Source organism: Hipposideros armiger, unplaced genomic scaffold, assembly GCF_001890085.2.
Source record: "Hipposideros armiger isolate ML-2016 unplaced genomic scaffold, ASM189008v1 scaffold_50, whole genome shotgun sequence".
Lineage (NCBI taxonomy): Eukaryota > Metazoa > Chordata > Mammalia > Chiroptera > Hipposideridae > Hipposideros > Hipposideros armiger.
Genome location: NW_017731400.1, coordinates 3,305,968 through 3,331,344, shown reverse-complemented (window position 1 = coordinate 3,331,344; position 25,377 = coordinate 3,305,968). Strand labels below are relative to the sequence as shown.

Sequence of the window (25,377 nt, the reverse complement as noted above, 5' to 3'; positions counted from 1 at the left end):
AATAGAGATTTCTACAGTCTAGATTCCTTATTTGTTTTTAAATTTATTTTTTAATAGTAAAGTTGATTTGTTCTTTACTCAATGCTAGTAATGTGCTAAGCGTTATATGGACTGTGCTCATATAATCACAATAGTTTGAAAAGACTGTTTAGTGGATCAAAGTGGCGGATTAAAAATAGACTATTTCGAGGCCAGCGGAATGGTTCAGTTGGTTAAGAGCTCGCTCAAGAGTGCGAGCTCTGAGTAACAGGGTCGCCGGTTCGATTCCCGGCCCGAGCTGAGCTGCCGCTGAGCTGCCAGCCAACAGGTGGCAGGATGGCTCAGCTAAAACAAAACAAAACAAAACAAAAAAAAACAAAAGACGACTATCTCGAGTGACACAGGTAAAATAAATAGCTTTCGGAATTGCAGAGTCAATATGAGAGGGCAGTGTGATCAAAGCATGGCTATAACTACATGGCTCATCACAGCAGGTATATGACTGGGGCTTTTCTAGAGTCAGGACTAAAGGAGATTTCATCTCTTGGTGGGAGCAGAATTTTGAATGTATACACCTATTCAAAGCATTTTTTTTTGTTTGTTTTGTCTTTTAAATAAAAGTCATTTCTGCTGTTACGTGACACTAGACTGTGTTTCTGGGATGTTCATTCATCTTTGTGCTCTGAGCATAGTGCCTGGCACATGGATGTCACTTGGTTAATATTTGTGGAGTTACTATGTAGCATGTAACATGTTGACCAAGAGGGACTCAAAGATCATTTTCTGCAAATTATCTTGATTTGTGAACTTCCTTTTCTCATTTTCTTAGTTGGATAGAGAGATGGTTTTCTGACCTTCAAGGCATATTATAAAGCCATTGGATTTTTTAAAAAACTGCTCATTCTCCTTCATGCATACTTTTTATTAAGTTTAACTGTGTGACATCATTGTTTATTGGTAATGACTTTTAAAAAGACTTGCAATTTATAATGAATGTTCTTTAACTCTGGTCTTCTTTAAGTGGTGACTGTGGTTTTTCTAAGACTAAATAATTGGAATATGTTGGTTAGGGAGCCAGATACATCCCCCCTCATTTCTGTCCTGGCTGTTAAGACTGCCTGCCCCGTGTGCTGTGCAGCGTTGGACTCTTCTCGCCACGTACTGGACCTGCCTCCCTGCCCACCTGCCAGTGACAGGATTCTCTGTTTGAGATGAAAATGTCATGTTGATTCCTTTACACCACTCTACCTCATTCCCTAGATTTTCCTCTGTGTTAGTGCATATATACGTAATAAGAAATTAGATGTAATATAGTGTATCTTTATTCTATCTATGTTTAATACCTCGAAAATGTATTCTTTCCCATTGCTTGCTGATATTATCATTTTCACCTCTCTCTGGCCTACTCCTTAGGGTTATATTTGCCTGTTTTGTAAATAGTTAACTTAAAATTTTTCTGTGCGTTTATTTTCTTTAGTTTTCTTTTGTAACTGTGTCACCAGTTTTGTTCCTATGTACCTTGGGAAATTGCACATAGGGCTCGGTGGTGACTATTTAATTGCTACTGCATGGTGATGATAATGGCAGTACTATGACATGTGTCAGAGGATAGTCTTCTAGTCTTTCTAATTGCAAGCACAGTACATAAAATTCTTTTTTAGGTAGTGTGTGAAGCTTCTCATTTGAAGAAGAATGGGTTCACTTGGTGGATATTTTTAATAAGGTGATAATTTGTAGAAGCATCTTGATATTCACTACTTTACATCAGGAAGCTTTACTCCATGCTGAGGGAAGTAGGTTCTTGCTTTGCATTAGACCAAGACTGGTTTGGGGCTGCTCTGCTTAAACTTCGCTTGATGCTCTGCAGTACAGCCGGTGAGTAGAGGTTTCACACACACAGACTCCCTTGTCCTGGAATTCCATACCATGCCTTGCTCTTCCTTGTTAACTTATATGTTGAAATAAGTCCAGACTTACAAAAAGGTTGCAAAAATAGTTCAGAGTTCACAATTACCTTCATCCAACTTCCTCAAATGTTAATATCTTACATGACCACAGTACATTGATCAATACCAGAAAAATTAACATTCATATACTATTCTACCACAGACCATAGTCCCATCACCCATGGCTCCACCAGTACCCTTTTTCTGGTCTAGGATTCAATCCAGGATCCCACGTTACATTTAGTTATCATGTCTACTCAGCCTCCTCACCTCTGGTCTGGACCAGTGTCTTTGTCTTTCTTTGCATTTCATAACCTTGATATTTCTGAAGTGCAGTAGCCAGTCTTTTCTATAGAACCTCTCTCAATCTGGATATGTCTGATTTTTCTGCATGATTAAGTTGAGATTATGTATATTTTGGCAAAAATTCCACTGAAGTGATGTTGTGCTCTTCCCATGGCATCAGGTTCATGATGTTGAGATGTCTCATTAGAGGTGGGGTTCATTTTTATCACTTAGGTAAGGTCATGTCTGCCAAGTTTCTCCACCGTTACTATTTATCTCAATAAGTATCTTATGGGGATAGACTTCAAGACCATGCAAATATCCCATTTCTCCTCACGTGCACACTAACTTTAACACCCATCCAAGATTTTTACCTCCAGTGATTATTGCTGTGGTGTTTGTCAGATGGCGATTTTTCTACTTTCTCTTTACAGTTAGTAATTGGAATTATTAGGAAGGGTTGTGCATTTTCCCCTATTAATTTTTTTCAATTATTTATGTAAATATGGCTTGTGGCTAGTTATTCTGTTCTATACTTCAAATTCCATTACCGTCATTATTGGTTCCAGACTGGCCATTGGGCGCTTTTCCAAATTGGCGTCTGTGCTCTTTTGATATGCTATTATAATTTTTGAGTGTTTTCTTTTTTTCTGGCTTCAGAAGATGTTCCATGTCCATTGCCTCAGTCCTAGACTCAACCATTTCTCCAAATAACTAGTTGTTTTTATTGGAGAATGGTGTTTGGAAACTGAGATCTGGTCACTGTTTTGCTCATTGCTTCTTAGGTATCATCTTCTAGCTTGATCTTTTACATTTCAGATTTGTGGAGTTCTGTTGGAACTGAAAAATAGCCAGTGCGCTTCTGTGTAAACTGATGATCTTCAAATGATTTTCCAGTGAAACTTTTTTTTTCCTATAAAATAATGCTTTTTTTTCTCATTTCAAAAAAAAGTATTAAGTTAATGGGTAGAATCACCTCAATTTTCAGTATTTCTCAGAAAAAAAATATTTTACCATTTGATGGTTACTCTCTAATTGGCTAGATATATAAAAGATGACAAATTAGTGCATAAATAGGAAACAAGTATTAACATAAGCTCAATTTATTATGATTATTTTTACAGTCTGCCTTTTTTTCTGTTAAATACATATTTTCAGTATGGTCTGGGCATTCTCTGATTGTGAATTTCTACTCTAATGAGAATAAGCAATTATATTTTGTGTTCCATTTGAAATACTATGACTTTTTTATGTTCCTGCAAATAAAACAAATCTGAGATCTGCAGTTGTAGGCCCCTGGTTCAGTTCCACGTGTTCTCATCCCTGTATCTTCTCCTCCATTCCTTCATGTTTTCCTTTCTTCCTGATTTTTTATTAGGTAAATAATTTAATTGACAAATGTTCACTGGATGCCTGCCATGTCTCAGGCACTGTCCTATTGCAAGAGATACATTAGAGAAGAAAACATGAAAATCTCAGTCTGATGCTTTTATTCTAGTCGGGGGTGGGGTGGAGAGACAATACACAATAAACATAATTAGAAGTAAATTATATGATATGTTAGAAAGAGTTACTTCTCCCCATGTTTTCTTCTGCATGCCCCTCCCTCCGGCTGTATTCACTGAGTAATGCCTCTCCATGTATAATGCTGGAGATCTTTAAAATAAACCTGAATGAGGGCCGGCTGAGTGGCACGTTGGTTGGAAGTTAGTTTGGGATGCCAGCTCTGAGCAGCAGGGCCCCGGTTCGGATCCCACATGAGGGCCAGTGACGCCACGCCCTCTACAGCTAAGATAGTGAACAACAGCTCGACCTGGAGCTGGGCTGTCGTGCGCTGGTGATGGCGTAGGCTGCAGTGGGGCTGGCCAGCAAGAGCTGCCATGAGCTGCCGTCCAATGGCAGGCGAGCGACTGCCTCACCTGGGAAGAGCGCGATGATAATACCTACATGGGCCAGTGAAACAACGTCCTCCACAACTAGACTGAAGAACGAAAGGGCAGCAACTTGTCTGTTTCCCTTCCCCGATTCCCCAACGCGGTTCCCCTCCCCCAATTCCCCAATAAAATCTTTAAAAAATAAAAATAAAATAAAAATAAACCTGAATGAGAGAGACCCGGTTAGGAACTCAGCTTAATCCATAATAAGCAGAAGTCACATGAAATAACACAAAAGAATGAGTGAACTTCAGAATACAGAATAAACTGGGTTTTTTTCCACAAGGATTTTGTAGAATATTTTAAGTGAACCCAAGTTTGAAGTATCAAAATGGTGTGTCCTGAAAGAGATTTGGCAAAATTAATAGAGGTAGATTAAAGGATTTAAAAATTTTACCAATACACTTATGAAAAAAATTAACAAAATGATTTTGCTCTAATGGGCTGAGTTTGGGCCAGTGCAGCTACCACAAGTATTCTATTTTCTTTTTAAAATATTTTTCCAGTGTCAGCTGAGTGGCTGAGTTGATTAAGAGTTGGCTTAAGAGTGCGAGCTCTGAGCAACAGGGCTGCCGGTTCGATTCCCACATGGGCCAGTGACGCTGCGCCCGAGCTGAGCTGTCACTGAGCTGCCAACAAGTGGCAGGATGGCTCAGCTGGTATAACAACAAGATTGCCTGTTCGACCATGGGTTATGCCCACCCGCAACTAAGACTGAGCTCGGCACCTTGAGCTGAGCTGCCGCCCGCATGGCTCAGTGGATAGAGCGTGCGCTCTTAACAACAAGGCTGCTGGTTCGACTCCCGCATGGGATGGTGGCTACGCCTACCCGCAACTAAGATTGAACACAGCACCTTGAGTTTAGAGGCCACAAGCTGCCAACGTGAAGCCAGATGGCGACTGGCGCCCTCCACAACTAAGATTGAAGAACAACAACTTGGCTTGTCCCCTCCCCCAATTCCCCAATTAAAAATAAATAAATAAATAAATAAATAAAATATTTTCCCATAGTTAAAAAATACCACAGTAATATACATATATTGGCTGCAGAAATGGAGGAAAGGTAGAGAGCTTCCTTGTAATGGTTTCTTGGAGGGCTCCTGGGAGATGGTGGATGTTAGTTTTTATTAAAATAGCATGAGCACTTTGGTGATGATACTTCTTTTTTTCTAAAAGAAGTTGTGTGAACCAGACTTGGAAATTCGGAGCTTTTTAAAGAATTTCTGTTCAACTCATGTGTTGGTTAACAACAAGCAAGTCTTTTTCTGTGTTTGTTTCCTCATTTTTAAATTATGAGGTAAATAATGGTTTACAATGAGAGACAATTTGTAGATCTTTGAATGTGTCAAAGTTAGGAATGCTACCTGTAGTAAAAACCACATTACTGAACATATATTTTAGTGGTGAGAATTAAGGAATCAAGGAACTTTTAAATAGTTTTAAATAGAATAATAGTCTTGCTATTTTTTTAACATAGTGAACTATATAAAATGTGCATGTCAAAGAGGACTTAAACATAATACACAAAATGGATTTAGTAGAATCGGGAGTTTGTTAATGGCATTTTTTATTTATTAATTTTAATGTGCAAATTTTAATAAAATATAGCAACACGAGTAAATAAATAAAAACAAATGTAAGTAAATTAAGTATAAAATATATAGGCTATATAGCACCTTACATTTATCAATCATATTTAACTGAAGAATTTTCATTTTCTCTTGATTATTTAGGAGAAAGTACAATTTATTAATGAATTAAAGTTCATGTTAATTCTTTCAGTTCTTCATTGTAAAGTTCTATAGTCTGTATGACAGTGCTGTCCAATAAAAATACAATGTCAGCCATGCATGTAATTTAAAATTTTCTAGTAGCCACATTAAGAAAAGTAAAAAGATAATAGGTTAAAATTTATTTTGTAAGGTATTTTAATATAATCATGTCAACTTATAATAAATATAAAAATTCTTAATGAGATATTTACTTTCTTATTTTCATAATGACTCTCCGAAATCTGGGCACTTAACAGCAAATCTCAATTTGCACTAAGCACATTTTAAGTGCTCAGTAGCCTCATGTAACTGGTGGCTAGCATATTAGATAGTGCAAACTTATACTTTTAATGTATTTCTAATTATTAATGCTACTAACACGTTCTTTCTTTTGAGATTTTAATTGGTATTTCTTTTGTTGCCATAATTATAGCCAAAGTTTTCTAGGTGTTCTCTTTGAGTCATTGAATTGACATTGAAAGAGTTTCTTTCTTAGAAGTCAAGAGATTACTTCTTATCCTGCTCTGCTACTGGTTGTTGTATAACTTTGGGCAAGTCGCTTAACTTTTCTTCAGAGTCTGTGTTTTTAAAATGAAGTGATAAAGTCTTTTGGCATTTTCTAACTAGACAATTCTGATTCTTAAAATTATCTTTGTATTTGTTATTCAAATAATACTTTGATTAATCACCCTAATACGCATTGTGTTAGGCATAGTACCAAAGACAAAAGCGCACTGTCTAGTGGAATCTATTTTTAGTGAGCCATAGTGAGTGGCCTGCTGATAGAACATGAAGAGAGAGAAAGGTATCCTTAATTTACTCTCAAGTATAGAATTATTAAAGCCTTACATCATATCTGGGTACAGATGGAGATCCCTGAATTGGAATAGTTGAGGTAGGGGAAAGGGTGAGGTCACCAGAGCTACTGGTTTATTTTCCTCAGTGTCACGAACCAGCTACATTTTATCTTTCTTTGAAAACTTGAATTATTAGTGGTAAGAAATTATCTTTCCCCCTTATGAGGTAGTTATTTTAAAATGGCATTCTGTTTTCCCCTTAGGCTAGAGGAGAGTTAACATTCTATTTTTAAATAGTGAGCATTAGCTATCTCGATTAGCCTCACATAGCAAAATTTAATAAAGGTCATTGTACTTAATTATGCTTATAGAACCACTTATTTTAAAACACACTGATGTCATTGGTTGTTTTAGCTTTTAAGTGTTTTATAGGACAAAGAGTGATGGACTTTACCAATATTCATTTAATCACAGCAATTATTATTCTAATTTTAAATTATAAGATGATTCCAAAATATAAAAAAACTATGGAAACTAACATTGTTTAAAAATAACACAATTATCAGCTGTATCATGTCCTAACATTTTATCATATTTTATTCAGACTTTGTTTTTAATAAAGAATTAAAGATAATGTTGAAGTCTCCTGTGTATATCCCTCCATGATTCTATCCCACTCCTAACTCCTCTGGAGTTAACAATTTATTATAATTCCCATCATTTCTTTGTTCATTCTTTCCTCTTTTTCTGCCTTCTTCTGGAATGAGTATTATGATTCCGTTTAATCTCCATGATTGCTTTGTTAGCTATATCTTTTTGTTTTGATTGATTGGTTGATTGATTGGTAGTTGTCCTGGCGTTTAAATATACACATTTAACTTACCACAGTCAACTTTCAAATAATAATAATATACCTTATAATCTTATAGTTCCATTTCCTCCTTCCTATCCTTTGTGCTGTTGTCATATTCTTTTTTGCATATAGACCCCACAATATATTGTTAGTTTTGCTTTAAACATTCAATTATATTTTGAAGAGATAAAAAATGAGAAAAAATAGCATTTATATATACCAGCACATTTAACATTTCTAGTTCTGTTCTTTGTGTATCATCTGGTGCTTTTCTTTCCATATGAGATAATTTCTCTTTTGCTTAAAGATCTTTCTTCCTTATTATTTAGATTAGTGCCCTATTGGTAAGGAATTCTCTTAGCTTTGTTTGTCTCAATTCTCTATTTTGCCCTCATAGTGCATACCTATTTTCCTATTTCCATTGAATACAAAATTCTTGGACAGTTTTTCAGTATTTTGAGGATGTCTCTCCATTCCATTCTGGCAAGAAGTTTTCTGTCATTTTTATCTTTGTGCCTGTGTCCACTGTCTTCCCCATACTAAGTTGCTTTAAAATTTTTCTTTTTGCTTTTGTTTTTAAATGTCATTTGTTTATAATGTGTTTTGGTGTGATTTTCTATATGTTTATTCTACAGGTTGATTGAGATTCTTGAATTTGTAGTTTACAGTTTTTATCAGATTTGGAAAAAATTCAGCCATTATTTGAAGGAATCTACACATATGTTAGTTGGCTTGGTGTTGTTTTGTTCTGTTCATTCTTATTTTCAGTGTTCTTTCTTTGCTTCATTTTGGATAGTTTCTGTTACTAGATCTTCAGCTTCATCTCTAGAAGTTCCAATAGGGTGTTTTTCTAACACCTTTTTCTTTTCTCATCATGTTTATATTTTCTGAACACATGGAACACATTTACAATAGCTGTTTTAATATTCTTGTATATTAATTTCATCATTTCTGTGACTTCTGTCTGTTCCTATTGATCATGTTTTCCCCTGATCATAATCATAGTCAATATTTTCTTTCTTATTTGCGTGCCTGGGTATTTTGTGTGGATTCCAGGCATTTTGAATTTCATGTTGTTGAACATTGGATTTTGTCATGTTTTTTAAAAGTGTTTTGGACTTTGTTCTGTCAGAGTTAAGTTATTTGAAATTAGTTTGATCTTTTGAGGTTTTCTTTGAAGGTCTGTAGTCCAGAGCAGCTTCTAATTTAGCATGACTTATTCACCACCACTAAGGCAGATACCCTTCTAAGGACCCTATCTAATGACTCATGTATTCTAAGGTCTTTCTTTTGTCTTGTAGGAACACTTACTGTTCTTGGTCCTATATGACTTCTAAGAGTTGTTTGGCCTACTGCTTTTCTGTGGGTTTTTTTTCCTCAGCCTTGGGATTTGGTTTTCTCTCATGCATGCCCAGAGAGTACTCAGACAAAACCTTGGGGGTAAGGGGACTCGGCTGATCTTTGGAACTCCATTTCTCAGCAACTCTAGCCTATAGGATGTTTTACCCTGTGAATCGTAGCTTTCTGAACTACAGTCTCTGTCGCCTCGATTCAGCAAGATCATAGAGCGCTGTTTGGTTCTCCCTTTTCTGCACTGTGGCTTAGAAAATGCCTACAGGTAGCAAGATAGATAATCGTGAGACTCACCTTGTTTGCTTTTCTCAAAAATCACAATCTTGCACTGACTGTTATTCCTTGTCTGATGGCTTCACATATTTTATCCAATTTTCCAGTTGTTTAGAGCATTAAGATAATTTCTATAACAGTTAATCCTTCATATATAGAAATGGGAGTCCTCACAATATTTTCTTTAATTAAAATTTTTTGTTGTAATTAATATGGCCAAAATCCACAGTTTGTGCTGGATATTACACATTCCTGTACAGGAACAGGCACGTTGGTACATTATAATTTTGATTACCATGGCTTGGTCAAGCTATAGAGTTGGCTATTGGTATATATGTTATTTTATTATAATAGACATTAAAATCACCTTTTATTAATACCACCTGAGAGTGTATATTAATTAAATACACAATTTCATTAAATTCTTGATATCTCAGCTTATGTATCAGACCTTCCTATTCTGATTATTCTTCTTTTCCTCGAGGTACAACTACCAGCTTCATAAAACTTCCAAAACTTATATCTTTTTGTCCAAGAATTGCACCTTACCCTTTCATTATGTAGTAACCATGTTCACCCATTTCCCCCTTTTTAAACTTTTTATTCACCAGAAAACATAAGTATCTTCAGATCTCTGCAACATTAGACCTGGAAAGGGCACAAGTTATAGTTACAAGATTATTTTAACTAACCCACTTTTGGGTCAGTTGCCAATTATAGTAGTTAAAAAAGAGTAAAACTGATCTGAATGATTCTATTTATCATTATATTTATTTACTTGTGTGGTAGGAGATTCTTGAGGGTGAGCCTATTTTTTCTTTAATGAAGGAAAAGTGACTTTTTCTCTTTTCTGTTCCTGACTCATAAGAGGATTCTATTTTACTTATTCTTATTTGTCCTTTCATAAATTGTGGCAGTAGTTTCAACCACCTTAAACTCTTTGAGTTTGTAGCAAATGTTGATTTATTGGATGTCAACTTAAATGATGCTAGGTGAGAACTTGGGGCCTAATAGTAGTACTTAGGTTCTGTTGGGTGGAAAGAAGGAAGAAGAAAAAGGAGGAGGTATAAAAGACTGCTTGTACTTCCTTTCCTTCTAGGTCAGTGGTTCTCAACCTGTGGGTCACGACCCCTTTGGGGGTCGAACGACCCTTTCACAGGGGTCGCCTAAGACCATCAGAAAACAAAAAGACATTTACATTATGATTCATAACAGTAGCAAAATTACAATTATAGAGTAGCTACGAAAATAATTTTATGGTTGGGGGTCACCACAACATGAGGAACTGTATTAAGGGGTTGCGGCATTAGGAAGATTGAGAACCGCTGCTCTAGGTGCTACCAATTAGAAAGCAAAATGTATTACTGGACTCGGGTTTTTTTACTTGTTTCTATTTAAATTTGTTAGTCTTGTTTCATGTATTTTAGTCAATTATAATAAATTCCCCCTCCAAAAAAAGAGTGAGAGAAACTAATTTCTTTCAAAAAGACCAGACAATTTCATGACCTGTTACTCCTTTTTCTGCTCCTTCTTATACACCAAATTTAGTGATTTGAGAATTCTAAAACTGCATTGAATACTTATGAGCTTAAGCATGAGAGTATCTTAAAACATGGAGTTTTTGAGAGCTTTCACTAGCAAGTATAATATACATAGTGCATATGCATTGCATATGACAGTGAATAGGTTATAGACTTGTAATTTTTGCTTTCCTACTCTGCTACGTGAGCTTGAGCCTCTTGCAGGAACTTATGTCACCAATTGCAATTCCCATCTAATAATTCTTTTTCACTACAAACCCCTCACTCATTTCACCTCAACCACACTGACCTCTTTGTCTTTCCTTAGAAACTATAATCATGCTCATGCTCATTCTTAGTATTTATATCCACTCTGCTTCAAGTGCCCTTCCTTCAGATAGCTGATCTATGTGGCTTACTACCTTGGTTCATTCAGATTTTGTGTCAAGGTGAGTCTTCCTCAGCTATTCCATGTAATAAAATAATAGCAGTGTCTTTCCTAACCACTTTGTCACTCATTTCTTTTATCCTGCTTTAAAAACTTGGACTAGTGCTTATTTTTACTTGACAATGTACTGTTGATCTCTTAGTTTATTGTCTCTCTCACTTGAATAAATTTCATGAGAGGAGAGACCTTGTCTGTAAGATCTAGAACGGTGTCTGGCATATAATAACACTCAACAAATACTTGGTTGTAGAAGGATGAGTGAATGAATGGATGAATGAGTGAATGATGTTTTATTTGTATTAGGACACCTAAACTTATACCTGATGAACCTTTCAACTGAACATAACAATATACAGTAATACCTTGGTTTGCGAGCATAATTCGTTCCGGAAACGAACTACTCCTATTGCAAGACATCACTCGTTTGCCAAGTTAAAATGTATTAGAAATGTTTGCTCGTCTTGCAGAACACTCGCAAACCAAGTTACTCACAATCCAAGGTTTTACTGTAATAGAAAATAGAAAACTACATTTACTATATAAATACTTGAAATATTTATATTTGAAGTCACATTTTCCTAATTCTAACTACAGAATTTCAGGTCTTATTTGATTTGCTGATGTTCACTCTTGAGAAAGACCTTGAGGACTATAAAATGTTAGTCATAAAAATATTCTATCCTTTTAAAATTTAAGTTTTACTTGTTCTTCATTCTGTAATTGAGTTCAGTGGGCCAAGTAATGTAAAATCCTTTGCTCTCTAGTTTCCTTTATCCTCCAAACTATTCTATAACTCTTTAAGTTAGTCTTAGAATGTAGATGATTTCTGTAATCACCATGATCAGCTGATACTAATCTTTTCTGAGACAAAGGGGCTGTATTGCAGGCATCCAGCTATTTTCTTTTTTCCTCTTCCTACTTCCTTTTGTATCTGTAGTGTTTGGACTGCTGGGAGTTGATTCTGTTGTGGTTTTTTAAAGACCAAGAGCGTTTCTCCCCACATCCTGCTGCAACACCGGAGAGTCCATTCATAGACACTGTTGTCTGTATTTCTCTAGGGGTGTTTAAAACGCCCATATATGGTACAAACACACTGTGGTTTTAAGAGGATAAACTTAATCTGCCTCATTGAGGCTTATTGCAGATTTTGGATACTAGGGAGTCAGATGCCTCATTTCCAGAAAGTGTGTCATCCTTTTGTGGTGTAATTTGGTTTGTTTTTAGCTTTCCGTTAGTTCCAAATTCTTATAGCAGTATGGAAGTAGAAAATATTATCTCTGATTATGAGATAATTCATTAATAATTTGAAAAGAAATAAATTAAACAGGTCACTTCTGTTTAGCAACAACATTATCAATTTATGCCAACAAGTTTTTTTCTGTGTATCACTATATAACCACAGATGTCAGGATGCCCGGAAAATACTGTCTCTGTTAACCCTTGTTACTAAAGCAATTAAAAAAAAAATTAAAGCTTAATTGTTTTATAGCTAATTGATCTATCTGCACTTACTTCTAAATAAAAAATGATTTGTATTCACTTGCTGTGCTCTCCAACATCACTGTAGAATGGTACGGAGCTTTAAACAAGACTGCTAATCAGTGTAGAAGTTAAGAGAGACCATGCAACACACCTTGCAGTATTCAAGCTGCATTTCCATATGGTCCAAAGAAAAGTCATTGCTGTTTCCTCATTGGCTAATACAGAGCTTCGTGCACTCCTCTGTACACTCTGTGTATATGCGTGTGCATACATATGTATGTTTATATATGTATATGGAACCAAAATGTATTGAATGTTTTCTATGTGCTATGCACTGTAATTGGTCCTAGGTGTATGTGCATTTTTTAAGATTTTTGCACCCCTGCCAGGTAGATGCTTATATCCTATCAGGGGAGACAAATAATTAAATCAATAATTATAACGCACTGTGATACAGAATTTGCACAAGATGCTTGGGAGTACAGGAGACGAGCATGTGAATTAGCCTGGGTGGTGAAGAAAGTTTCCTAAAAGAGGTATGCATTATGCAAAAGAGTGGAAGCCGTTTTAGACGGAGGGAACAGCATACGCTGAAGCACAGAGGCCTGAGCTGCCGTGAATTGCACAGGGAAAGACGATGGATTCAGCCTGGCTGCAGCGAAAGTGTTGCCCAGCATTAGGCTGGCCAAGAGCAGTCATTGTATTGTGATTATGAGTGACAGTGTTCTTGATCTTAGAAGATATGTGCTGACTTACTTAGATTTAAAGTACCATCATTTCTGCAAATCATTCTCAAACGATCAGAAAAGAAATGTCTTTCTGGGTGTGGAGAGAGACAGTGCTCACAGATGTGACAAAATGTTATCCATGAGTCTGAGTGAAGGAGGGGCAGGTGTTCACTGCAGTACTCTTGAAACTGTACTGTAAATTTAACATTGTTCAAAACAAAACATTAGAGAAAAAACCTTCAGGTCTTTAATAATTTCTTTGTTTATAAATGTAGTAAAACATGGTATAATTGAAGAATTAGTTAATAACTGTCTTCTGTGTTCTGTGGTGGCCTATTAATTGGGTTATCAGTGATATAAAATTGTTATTTAAAAGATGGCCTTAGCTGGTCCTCTAAGAATGCTATCTTTAATAAAATTGTCATTTAAATCCTTTTTCTGTCTAACAGGAGAACATAAAACACTGGAGTGTCCAATAATAGGATTAGAAGGGACCATAGAAGTTATATTGTCTACTTCTCTATTTAAAGAATAAGCTGACTAGCTAGAAGGTTCTTACATATATTGTTTCTTAGAAGCATCTCCATGAATTTCCATAACATTTCAAATGTTTAAACAGAGGGTCACATTTGTTTCTGAATTTTCTAAGATTATTTTTTTTAAGAAGAAATAGCCTATAAAAATCTTAATCAATATGCACTGTGACCCTTAAAAAAGAGCATCAGGAATTAAGTGCAAAGAATTTAATGACTATTAACAAAATGTAACATAGTGTTTGTTTAATTTATATTCCTTTTTGACCAGTGAGGAAAACGAAGCATGAAGGCTGGTATGGGATGGTGGAGAAGGAAGAGAGGATGGAATTTAGGGGAGGAAGGGAAAGGCAGGGGTGCGATGGAGAGCAGAAGACAGGAGAAGGGGAGAGAACACATCTTCTGAGGGAGAGAGATTTAGCTCATTTTGAGGTAATTTTCTTTATTTAGTTGGTGTAGATTTTCTTGCCATCTTGGGCTCTTTAACTATCGATCCCATTAATCATAGTTTACGGTTTTCATATTTTTGTAATCCTTATTTTTAGAGACTCTACTCATAATGGAATAATTGAAGCAACCTATTATAGTGGAAATTTCCCCCATGATAAAGCAAGAACTACTAGAGAAATATCACTTCTCTGACCAGATGAAATCAGTCTTCACCCGTATTTTAATTTATTACAATGAAGCTCATACACAGGAAAATTATAGTGAGTCATAAACATTTGAAATTGAGTTTTGGCAAACTTTGATTTTCAAAAAAGATTTTCTATGTTGTGAGACTATTTTATTGAGAATATTATCTTTCTCTTATTATTAACCTTTATGTCTTCTACTTTTTCCATCCTCTGTCATCTCACATCTCTATGGAGCAGAGATCAGAATCTAGCTGTAGAGGTTGCTTGCTATTCAGGGAATAATAGCCGCGTGTTTCAACTATAGGCTGATCTGTAATTACTTGGGTAAAATGATAATGGATTCTAATAACTAAACTTTATAAAGGGTTTTCCCTTGTAAGATACATTTCATTTCTCCCTAGTATTTGCTTTTCTTTTTTTACCAAAATTAACACAACAAACGGCTAGATGATCTGATGAACCTAATAACGTTCATTAGAAAAGTCAGATAGAATGAACAATTTAAGGAAAATGAGCAAAAGTCAGGTAAATGAACAATTTTAGGAAAAGTAGAATTACACTTTGGATGTTTAAAACATGATAATTTTTGTCTCCCAATTTTCCACACCCCCCCCCATTTTTTGCATGTATTTATTTTTATGGGCATGGGAGTTTTTACTGGGCATTCATTCCTCTTATCTCAGTTCTTCCTGCTTGCTTCATTTTTTCATTTCATGTGTTTGTTTTTCTGGCATGTATTAATTAAAGGCCACTTAATAGTGCAGAGTGGGCCTATCTCACTGGGGCTGACATTATAGCCTCCAGCTGGCCCATTTCTCCCTTTATTTTGGCTTCTGATGCTGTGTTCTTCAGCACCCACCCCCATCCACCATCACCATAGGGATGTATGTGATGTCCCCAGAGTGTCTGTCACTGTCCCCTTGCCAGTTCCTGGATAATAGCCAATCTTATTGGGTTGTTGGAAAAGTCGTGATGTATTTTTTCTATGTTTTTCGTTGCAAAAATGCGTCATGACTTTTCCAACAACCCAGTATAATAGATCACAGAAGTTCAATGATATCTGTATATCTGTCATGAGCTGGAACTGCTGCAGGGCACATAGTAGGTAGCGGCCTAATAAAGGTCTGATGGGTGAATAAAGGCATATATGTGCAAAGGAATAGAGCTCATAACTGAAGTCCTTCAGGAATGAAGCTGTTTAGGCAAGCACTTGGGTCTGTAAGTACAGCCAATTAAGCGTGCAGATAGAAGCATGCATGAGTCCCCACATCCATTAGTGATTACAGACTGCAGCCTTCAGGTTCCCCGTGCATTCATATGCAAGCTGACCTGACAGGAACTGCTCACACTATGAGTAATCACAAGAGTTCCCAGGGAAAAGGATGTCAGGCGTGGGGAGTCCATCCTTAGCTTCACCTGTAGTATGAAATCACTTTCTATATCCTGACTATTCGAGGGATCGGCTTTCATTTTAATTCATGCTTAAAATACAACCTTACAAAATCTGAACTTTCTCACCTTGATTAAGAGCAAAATCATCTCTGACAAATTTTTGGATTGAATCGGCCAGGCACAGTTCTGCAGTCCAGGGGTTTCCCATTTTGCACGTGTTCTCTCATTTCATTGTGTGTTAAACCAGGTTGCTATTATAGAGAGCACTTTAGCAGCCTTGATCTTGGAGACATTAAGACCATTATTCCTGTTGTTGCTGATTTAGTGTTACAGCTGCTTCCTCTTTATGTGATTTAATTTGAAGTTTCAGCCCACCAGGGGGCTATTGGTCCCCACCTATGCAGCTTTAAGAGCTGGCTGCTGTGTCTGCGTGGATGTTATTTCCATTCCTATTCACAGTGATTTTCCCCCTTCTGTATTCATCTAGCAACAGCAAGGCACTGTTCCAGGAACCCGCTCTCTCTACATAAGGCGGAACATGGAACCATTTGGATGGAAAAATTATAAATTAAAATTATTCTGTTCATTTTAAAATATTCATATTGTGTTGCTCAAATGCCAGTAACTGGAAAATCATGGATAATGTCCTGTTTTTATAACCTTTTTCAGAGTGTATTAAAATCTGTTTGTGTTGTTACTTAGCCATCTCTTTTCCTGGAATGGATTTTGTGATAAGATTTAAAAAAAAAAAGATTGTGTGATATGAGTCCAGTGTCTGATGGCATATGTAATATTAAAATAAAGATGATGATGCCACTAATTGCAACCCAGTTTTAAAAATAAAATAATATTTACTCCATGTATAGAGAATATTTATAAAATTACAAGACTACAGAGGGAGACTATAAACATGCCAGACTATTTCTTTTAAGGATAAAAATTTTTTATTAAACGATTAAAACTAAGCAATGGTTTACTAATTTCTGGAACTGCATATTTAATTTAAATTAAGAAAACCCACATATTCATAACACTACTGACTTTCAAATACTAAAAACATCTCCAACTTTTTAAATGGAGCTTTTTGTTTGTTTTGATATCGCTGAATTTCTATGCTAAGTCATTGATTTATTAATTTCAGGAAACTAAAACCCTATAATCCTATTTCTATCCTTGTATTTTCTATGTTGTATGGGTGTGGGTGAGGATGTGCATGTCCCAAAAAGACAGACAAATGAGGAAAAGTGACCATGTTTTTGTGTGGATTGGCTACTTTTTTGATAAAGTAAATATATCTCTTATAGTATATAGAAGGAAATGGTAGTGATTGGAAATCTTCATGTATATATTTTTTCAACTCTGTTAGACACACTAAGGAGAGTGAAGATCCTTACTTTTTATTTTTGTATTCTATAAATTTTAAGTTCACATTCACATAAAAGCAATGTGTTTTATTTGTTGTCTCTCTTAGTGAGGAATATTTAAATGTATTTTTGAAATTCTTCTGTTCCGTCAACTAAAGACAATTTGAAATTATAATTTCAAGACTCTTTCTAGAAACTTAATTCTGGTTCAGGCTGTAGCCTTTCTTTGTGTACTTTGTGAATGTGTTGAGGTTCTTCAGAAGCAATGAATCACTTTAGCATGAACAAATTTCACAGGTCCATTTTACTGTTTGTCCAGCCTTGTGAATCGTTTGGCCTTTTAAAATAGGCTAATCCTGTCATTGCATATGCGTTCAGAAAGGTTCTGTGTGCCCATGCAAACCTGGGGGGCTCTTGCTAACTCTGTTTTATTTCTTTAACATAATACTAGGTTATCCAAAAGTATTTCCATTTTGATTTTTGGAAGGAAGTTACTGTAGGCTGTAATACTTGAAGACAGGATTCTTTGTAACAATAGCAACAAAACATACATACATTTTCCCTAGGTCTGATTGATGGAAAATAGGATGCAAGCTGTCAGTAAACAGGTTTTCCAACACAAATACTTAGTTTATACAGCAACCAACTTCTTGAATGCAGCCATACGATGCATTCTATTCTTAATTGAATAAAGAAGACAAATTAGAATAGTTACTACAGGAGAAATGGATACCTCATAATTAATGATTTGTGAGTTAAACCTTAACTTACACTTGACATTTTTCCTTGGGTGGGTGACAGACTGATTAGTGAGGTAACTGCTGATAGTACCTGTTCTGTAGAGTGACTGTTCAGTGCCAGGGCTTTTGGTGTTCAGTAAAAGAGGCATCCTGTGTGATGGGCCTGAAGCTTTAGTCTTCATCAAAGTGCTTTGGAGGAAGCACGATTGAACTGATTGGCTATGAATGTTAATCACTCCATAGGACTCTGATAATTTACAGCATTGTTGTAACTCTCTGGTGTTCATCAAATGAACTTAATAACCCAGTGCCACCGTGGGATAAGCTGCTTTTTTCCCTGCAATTGAATACCCAGACTGCTTGCATAATAATGTTGAGAAATACTGCATTAAAAAGGGTGAGCAGCTGTATGATGAAGGAAACAGCTCTGCAACAGATTTGTTAATTATCTCCTTTGATTCACAGAGGGTGTGTGTGAGATATGGCTGACCAGTGAAGACACTGGGGCTTATGGCAGAGATATTGGCACCGATCTCCCCGCACTACTGTGGAAGCTGGTGGAAGTGATTCCCGAGGGAGCAATGCTGAGACTTGGCATGACAAATCCGCCCTATATTTTAGAGCATCTGGAGGTAAGGAAAAGCACCCCATTTCCATGCTGACACAGACAGGAACCAACCCAGACAATGTGGCAGCCTCAGCAGCATCACATGAGAGTCATTTAAAACCACTTTCACATTTTTTTGTGTGTGTGTGGTCCCATGTTACCAAGAATGAATTGAGAATTGCAAATCCCCTTCTTTGTCAGTCTGCACATCTTGTTTTTGCTTTCTCACCATTAATTAATGTTGCCATCTTGTCAAAGTTCTTTGTTTCTTCTTTGTACCCCTTCAGTTTTCCATTGCATAAATCTGCCTCAATTCCTCCATGTATAACCCTTATCGAGTTCAGGGCTGTTAATATGTTGCATTAATTTTGCAACCAACAGTGAAGATCGCATTATCTAAAGAGACACAGAGTTTGGTATTTTTCCATTTATTCTCATGACCACTGTGAAAAAAGCAGTTGTAATAATGTGAGATCCTTGATTTCAGTTTTATACCTTGCATGGATCAGGCAGGATGCTTACCTTCAAGTAGCTTACCATTGAACTAGAAAACGGACGTGTGTACAGGTAACTGTGGTACCCGATGACAAATGCTACAATGAATATGAGGAAAGAATATGAACAGGGAGAACCATTGAAATGAAAACGCACATGCTAGGATCCATGACTGTTATTTGGGAAATAAAATATATAAAATAAAATGATTATATTAGACCTATATTTGTGGATAAGAAATTTAATTAATGCTGTTGGAAAGTCATGTGAAAAGTTAAAGAACGAGTCACTTATATTTGTAATCAGTTGTGTTCTTTGCATTAGTTTTTGCAGAAAAATAACATCCCCAAAATTTAAAAGCAAGTGTAGTTGCTGTAATTTAATGCATAAATGCAAATGAATATTCAAAGGCTTAAAAAATTGTTTCTGTTGATTTGATTTGAGGCCTATACTTGTTGAGCTTGTTGCTGAAAAGCCTTCCTACTATCAGCAACGCATTTTCGAAATTCTGAAAACAGTTGATAGTCAACTGATTGTTAATTATAAATATATGATGAAGCAATTTAGCAATTTCAGTTTTGTTATTCACATTTTCCTACCCAGATCTTTTGGTAAAGCAATACAATTTATATGTTAACTTTGTTATTTTGGACTGTGTAGGACAATTATGATTCGCTATTTAAAAATAAGTTGCAGGCATGTCCATTTTTACGTGCTCTTTAACTCAGCACTTGAGAAAGCAAGTGATTATCTGTAAAAATCAGATATGCTAAAAGTTGTAGCAGTCTTGCTATGTGTGCAGTGGGTATAGACATACATCATAAAGACCAGGAGATGAGCTAGATGTGTGATGAGTAGGAAGAGCAGCAAGCTCTACCAATATATAGTCAGGAAACAATTTTGTCCAGGATCGAGAGAACCGTAGTAGCCAGAGTCAGAGAAGTTCAGGTAAGGAGTAAACACAAGGGGAAGAAATTGTGTGTTGGCTCTGAGGTGACTAACCAAATACATTTTGGGATAAATTCAGCACTTCAATTAATTACAAGGTAAACTAATACCACGTGTACCTAAAGTAGTGCTAATTGTGGACCTCTGAATAGGTACTCCAGGAGAGTGTCTAAAAATTCAACAGAAGATGATAAATATAACTTTATATTTTACCTGGAAAAGCACCAGAGGTTTAATTCATTGGCTGTGGCCAGAATGATAAGTTCTGAGTGTCACGACGTTATCTTTTATACATTCTTGCTGTAATATATTTATAAAATTGGCTTTTGCTTCTACATTGCCATTTTCCTGAGTCAAGGACATTGTTCTGTCCATCTCTGGATCTAGCCCACCCAGGAATGGCTCAATAAATAGTGGATAACAGAATGAATAAAGGAAGATCCTTCTTCATAAAATAAATTGTAGAGCCCACTCATGAACTTGTTGCAACAATGTTGCTAACCTTTTTTGATATCAGAAGGATTATTCATTATGAATTTGTACAAACTGGACAAACAGTTAACCAAGTTTACTATTTGGAAGTACTGAAAAGGCTGCGTGAAAAAGGTAGACAACCTGAACTTTTCACCAACAATTCATGGCTCTTGCATCACAACAATGCACCAGCTCATACGGCATTGTCTGTGAGGGAGTTTTTAGCTCATCAACAAATAACTGTATTGGAACACCCTCCCGACTCACCTGATCTGGTCCCCAATGACTTCTTTCTTTACCTGAAGATAAAGGAAATATTGAAAGGAAGACATTTTGATAACATTCAGGACATCAAGGGTAATACGAAGACAGCTCTGATGGCCATTTAAGAAAACGAGTTTCAGGGCCGGCCGATGGACTCAGTTGGTTAAGAGCTCGCTCAAGAGTGTGAGCTCTGAGCAACAGGGTTGCCGGTTCGATTCATGGCCCGAGCTGAGCTGCCACTGAGCTGCCAACAGGTGGCAGGATGGCTCAGCTAAAAAAATAAAATAAAATAAAAATAAGAAAACGAGTTTCAAAATTGCTTTGAAGGGTGGACTAGGTGCTGGCATTGGTGCATAGCTTCCCAAGGGGAGTACTTCGTAGGTGACCGTAGTGATATTCAGCAGTGAGGTGTGTAGCACTTTTTCTAGGATGAGTTCACGAACTTAATTGTCAGACCGCGTACAGTCTTTGAAGTCTTAACATTCTGGACAGAAGAAGGAGCAGAAGATGACAAAGTAAAAGAGCTTCAAGGGTGAGAGTTTGTCCAAAGAAAGCCACTCTTTCCTATGCACTTCATAAGCAGGAAGTATGCCAGTCCTTTTTTGCCCCACCAAGGGAGAAGGCAGTCCAAAGCAACCAGATGAAAATGAAACAAGCAAAGGTGTGCAAGAATAAAAGGCCCACACCATTCAGAAGTAAGGGCTTTGAAAGTTTTCCTTTGTTGCTTTGACAAAACCTGTTGGTAGTTTTCAGCCTCCTCTGAGTGGAAGAGCCCAGAGTTTTCAGTGTTCCATAAACACATCCTTATGTAATAGGACAGGTAACTGATCTCCAGAAGCTTCCCTGGCTTCCCAGAGTGAAAAAGGACATTAGGGAAGGGAGCCCAAACCTGGTGAGCCGCAGCCCGTGCTCACCAATACATTATTTCCCATTTCCCTCTTGCTAAGCTTAGACCAATCTACAGAAATTACTTGACTTATCTAAAGAGTGCTGAAGAGAGTTCACCAGTAAGAAAAGAGGAAAACAGAAAAATAAATAACACCAGTGAATGACAGGTGGTGATTTCTTTTAAACTGGAGCGTTAGAAGGAACCCGCTCTTGAAATAACTACTCTGATGCTCTAATACCCTGACCATGACGATTTCTTGAGAATTATATTGGTGGTACCCAGCCTTCTTGTGTTTCTGGGAGATGCTTCATGGTACAGACTTTAATTATAGAGCACTTCACTGGGCTGTTTTCCTTCTTCTTCTTTTCTGTTCGCTTCACATTCACCTGACTGCTGAGATTTTTTTTAAAACCCTTTTGCCAGCTTAAAAAAAAATTTTATTGAGCATTTTAAAGGGGTAGTCATTGAAAGGGAAATACCAAAGTTTCTATCATTATTTAAAAGTATGGGGTTGTAAAATAGACCTGTTGATGATAGATTTTATTAAATCTTCATAGAAATAGAAGATACATATTACAGTTAACATAGGATGCACTTTTGAGGTTTTATCAAGAATCTAGCATTATGTGTGGTACGTTATATAGTAGATATTGAATACATGTGTAGTGAATAAAAGGAAAGGAGGGAGAATTCTTAATCCCTAACAGGCTGGCATGTAGTCAGGTATGAGTATGTAGCATCTACAAACCCTGTTTTTGACATATTACCACATTAAACAATATGGGATTCATTTTAAATGATGATGTAGCTGACAAAGAGGTATCTCAAGCATTTGTATATGAAAAACACCCTGGAACTGAAGAAACATAGTAATGAGTTTATGTAATACTTACTAAATTTGGATGTGAAGTAGAAATAATAGATAAAATAATAGATTAAAATAATATTTTTACCTCATCTTAAAAAGTCTGCAATGCCTCTCCATTACCCGTAGGCTAAAGATAAGCTCTTTAACACGACATACGGGTTCTTAAGATGCATCTTCCGTTACGTCCCCCTTCCTCCCTTTAGTACCTTGATGATACCTCCTGTAGAGCCTGTGGGGTTTTTTGTGTTTGTTTGTTTTTTACCATTTTGGACTCCTGAAAGTTTCACTTTAATCTTTTTCTCATCCCATACTTACCATATGATGGCAATTGGTAATAATGACTTAATCAGATATACTAGCATTTGCTACTATGTGTGTTGACTAATGCCCCTTTTGTGGCAAATAAGAGATCTTTTCCCTGTGTGTTTGCTTTCCTATTGATATCACTATGGTAATAACCCTATCATCTTCTTCTTTCGTGAACTGTGACCTTATAGAAAGTGAAGTTGCTTGTGAATTTGATTACTCTTCAAACTACGTTCTTAGTTCTGTCCTCCTAGTTGTTGGTTGCCCACAGCTAAGGTATTCATTCAGCCTGAACATGGTACATGTGGACCTGACAAGGTGTGATGAGGCCAGTGATAGTGATACGATGGCTACTGCTAACTGAGCTCCAGAAGTCACTGGTAACTTTTTTCAGGACTGAGTAATAATAATAATAATAAATGATATCAGTACAATTTATTGAGTGCTTATTGTTTTCAAGAAACCGTGCTGATTGCTCTATGCACAATATCTCTTCCCCTTCTTATGGTAAGCTGACTATATAGATATTATTATCCTCCTTTTGTTCATTGAGAAGCCAAGTCTTAGAAAGGCTTAGCATCTGTCCATGTTGCTTAACTATTGGGTTGTTGGAAAAGTCATGACTCATTTTTGTAACGAAAAACATAGAAAAAATACGTCATGACTTTTCTGACAACCCAGTAGTTAGCAGCTGCACTGGTTTCTAACCCTGTCTTGACTAAAATGCTTTCTTCTATACCGCATCTTCCATGAAGCCTTCCCAGGTGCTTCCCAGTTCCTTCCTTGCTTTTTCACTCTGTCCGAGATGTCTCTGCCACACTCAGTGCACTGAAGCACAATTACTTATTTACATGTAAATCTAATAAAACTGTTAACATCTTGAGGGAGAGGCTGTCTTTTTCATCTTTGCATTTCAGTGCCTGTGATAACACGCACTTAATAAATGTATATTGAGTGATGTGATAGCTCTGAGCATAGCTGTTCCTTGACTGCTTGTCATATATATTGAAGTGTCTTCATATCTGTGCTGAGCATCTATTGTAGTTTGGAAGAGTTTGTAGATGGTTGTCACATGTGTTTCTCATTTGAGTCATAGTTCTGTGAAGATATGCTAGATGGTGGGGGAAAATCCAGCTAAGGGATATGTTTTATTGATTTGATCTGCTAAAATATAGTGAAGATAATATCTTTAGGACTACCTACAGCAATTGAGCTTGTTGTGTTATTGAATATGTAGATGATCTAGGTTCTGAGCTTCTTTCTTCTTCCTGCTTCTTAGCTTTCACTGCTTTTTATAATCTTCACTAGAGAAGTCAGCAGTGAACAGTCAAGGAGGAGAAATTGAAATCAGGCAGCTTGCCTTGTTTTTTGTCTTATGTGTTGGGTTGGCTGGTAGGGAAAAGATAGTGAAGCTGTTAAACAGTGAGGAATATGAGAAGTATCTGTGGACTTTATCTACGCTATTCTGGCTTTCTCTGTGTTATGAATAATTAAAAATAACTTTTCTCCCTCTAAGCTTTCTGTATGTCTTAAAATTGCATCAGAATTTTAGTGTGTCATGTACAGCCTGGTCCAGAGAGAGAAAGTTGATTAATCTGGAGTGCAAATACTTGTTATTAAGGACTTTTCCTTCAAAGACTGAGTAAGGCAAATTACGTATTTTTAAATTTATATTACTCTGTAAAATATTGCTGAAAAATATTGACACTAATATTCACGTTGCTATCACACTGCATTTTATTTAGCTTGAATGAAAATGTATAGATTTTCACAAGATTTTGCATTTAGTATATTCATGTTATATATATTATATATGTTACATTATGTAAGGCTAATCATAAATAGTGATATTTGAAATGTTATATCTGTTTTGGGTTGAGCAATCTTGTAATCACCACAACACATCAGTTTCCCACTATGTCGTGTTTCCATATATTTCAGTTAAGATGACCTTATATTCTAACCTAAGTGTATGTTTAGCAAAATTAATTTATCTGGTAAAAGACAGTAGATATCTGTCAAGGACTTTTGCCACATGGTAATTTATGAACATTAATAATATGTTTGGCGTGGCAGACTTAGAAATGCCTCACAGTTTCAAAGTAAGAACAAACTCAGTCCCTGCTGAGCTTACATTTCATCAAAGCAATACAGAATTTCTAAACTGAAGTCAACAGTTCACATAGGTTTACTTTTTTTTCCCTTTAAGGCTGATACTTTCCAACATAATAGAAAAATATGCAAATAGATTTTGTGTTGTTGTATGCAAAATATTTCCCCCCTTTGGTGCATAGTAGGACATGCTAGATGATTTATTTTGAGCAAGGAAATGGAAAGGAAAAGTTCTTTATTTCTGCCATCCCCATGTAGCTTTTGGGACCTGTCAGTATGTAGTTTGAGCTGACGGTTGGCACCCCTTTTTTTGCTGAGTATAATCACCAGCACTTTACTTCATTCTTTTTTTTTATTGTGAAATACACATTTTTTAA

General features: G+C 36.3%; 1 protein-coding gene across 7 annotated transcripts in view; it reads left to right on the top strand.

Moving 5' to 3' along the window:
- The window catches only part of CDKAL1 (CDKAL1 threonylcarbamoyladenosine tRNA methylthiotransferase), a 667,723-nt gene that overhangs the window by 381,403 nt on the left and 260,943 nt on the right, over positions 1-25,377 (top strand). For all 7 annotated transcript variants that reach the window (XM_019640497.1, XM_019640496.1, XM_019640494.1 and 4 more), the window contains one exon: positions 18,503-18,669. In XM_019640497.1, coding sequence (XP_019496042.1) covers positions 18,503-18,669 — 167 coding nt within the window. The remainder of the gene's footprint in view (positions 1-18,502; positions 18,670-25,377) is intronic.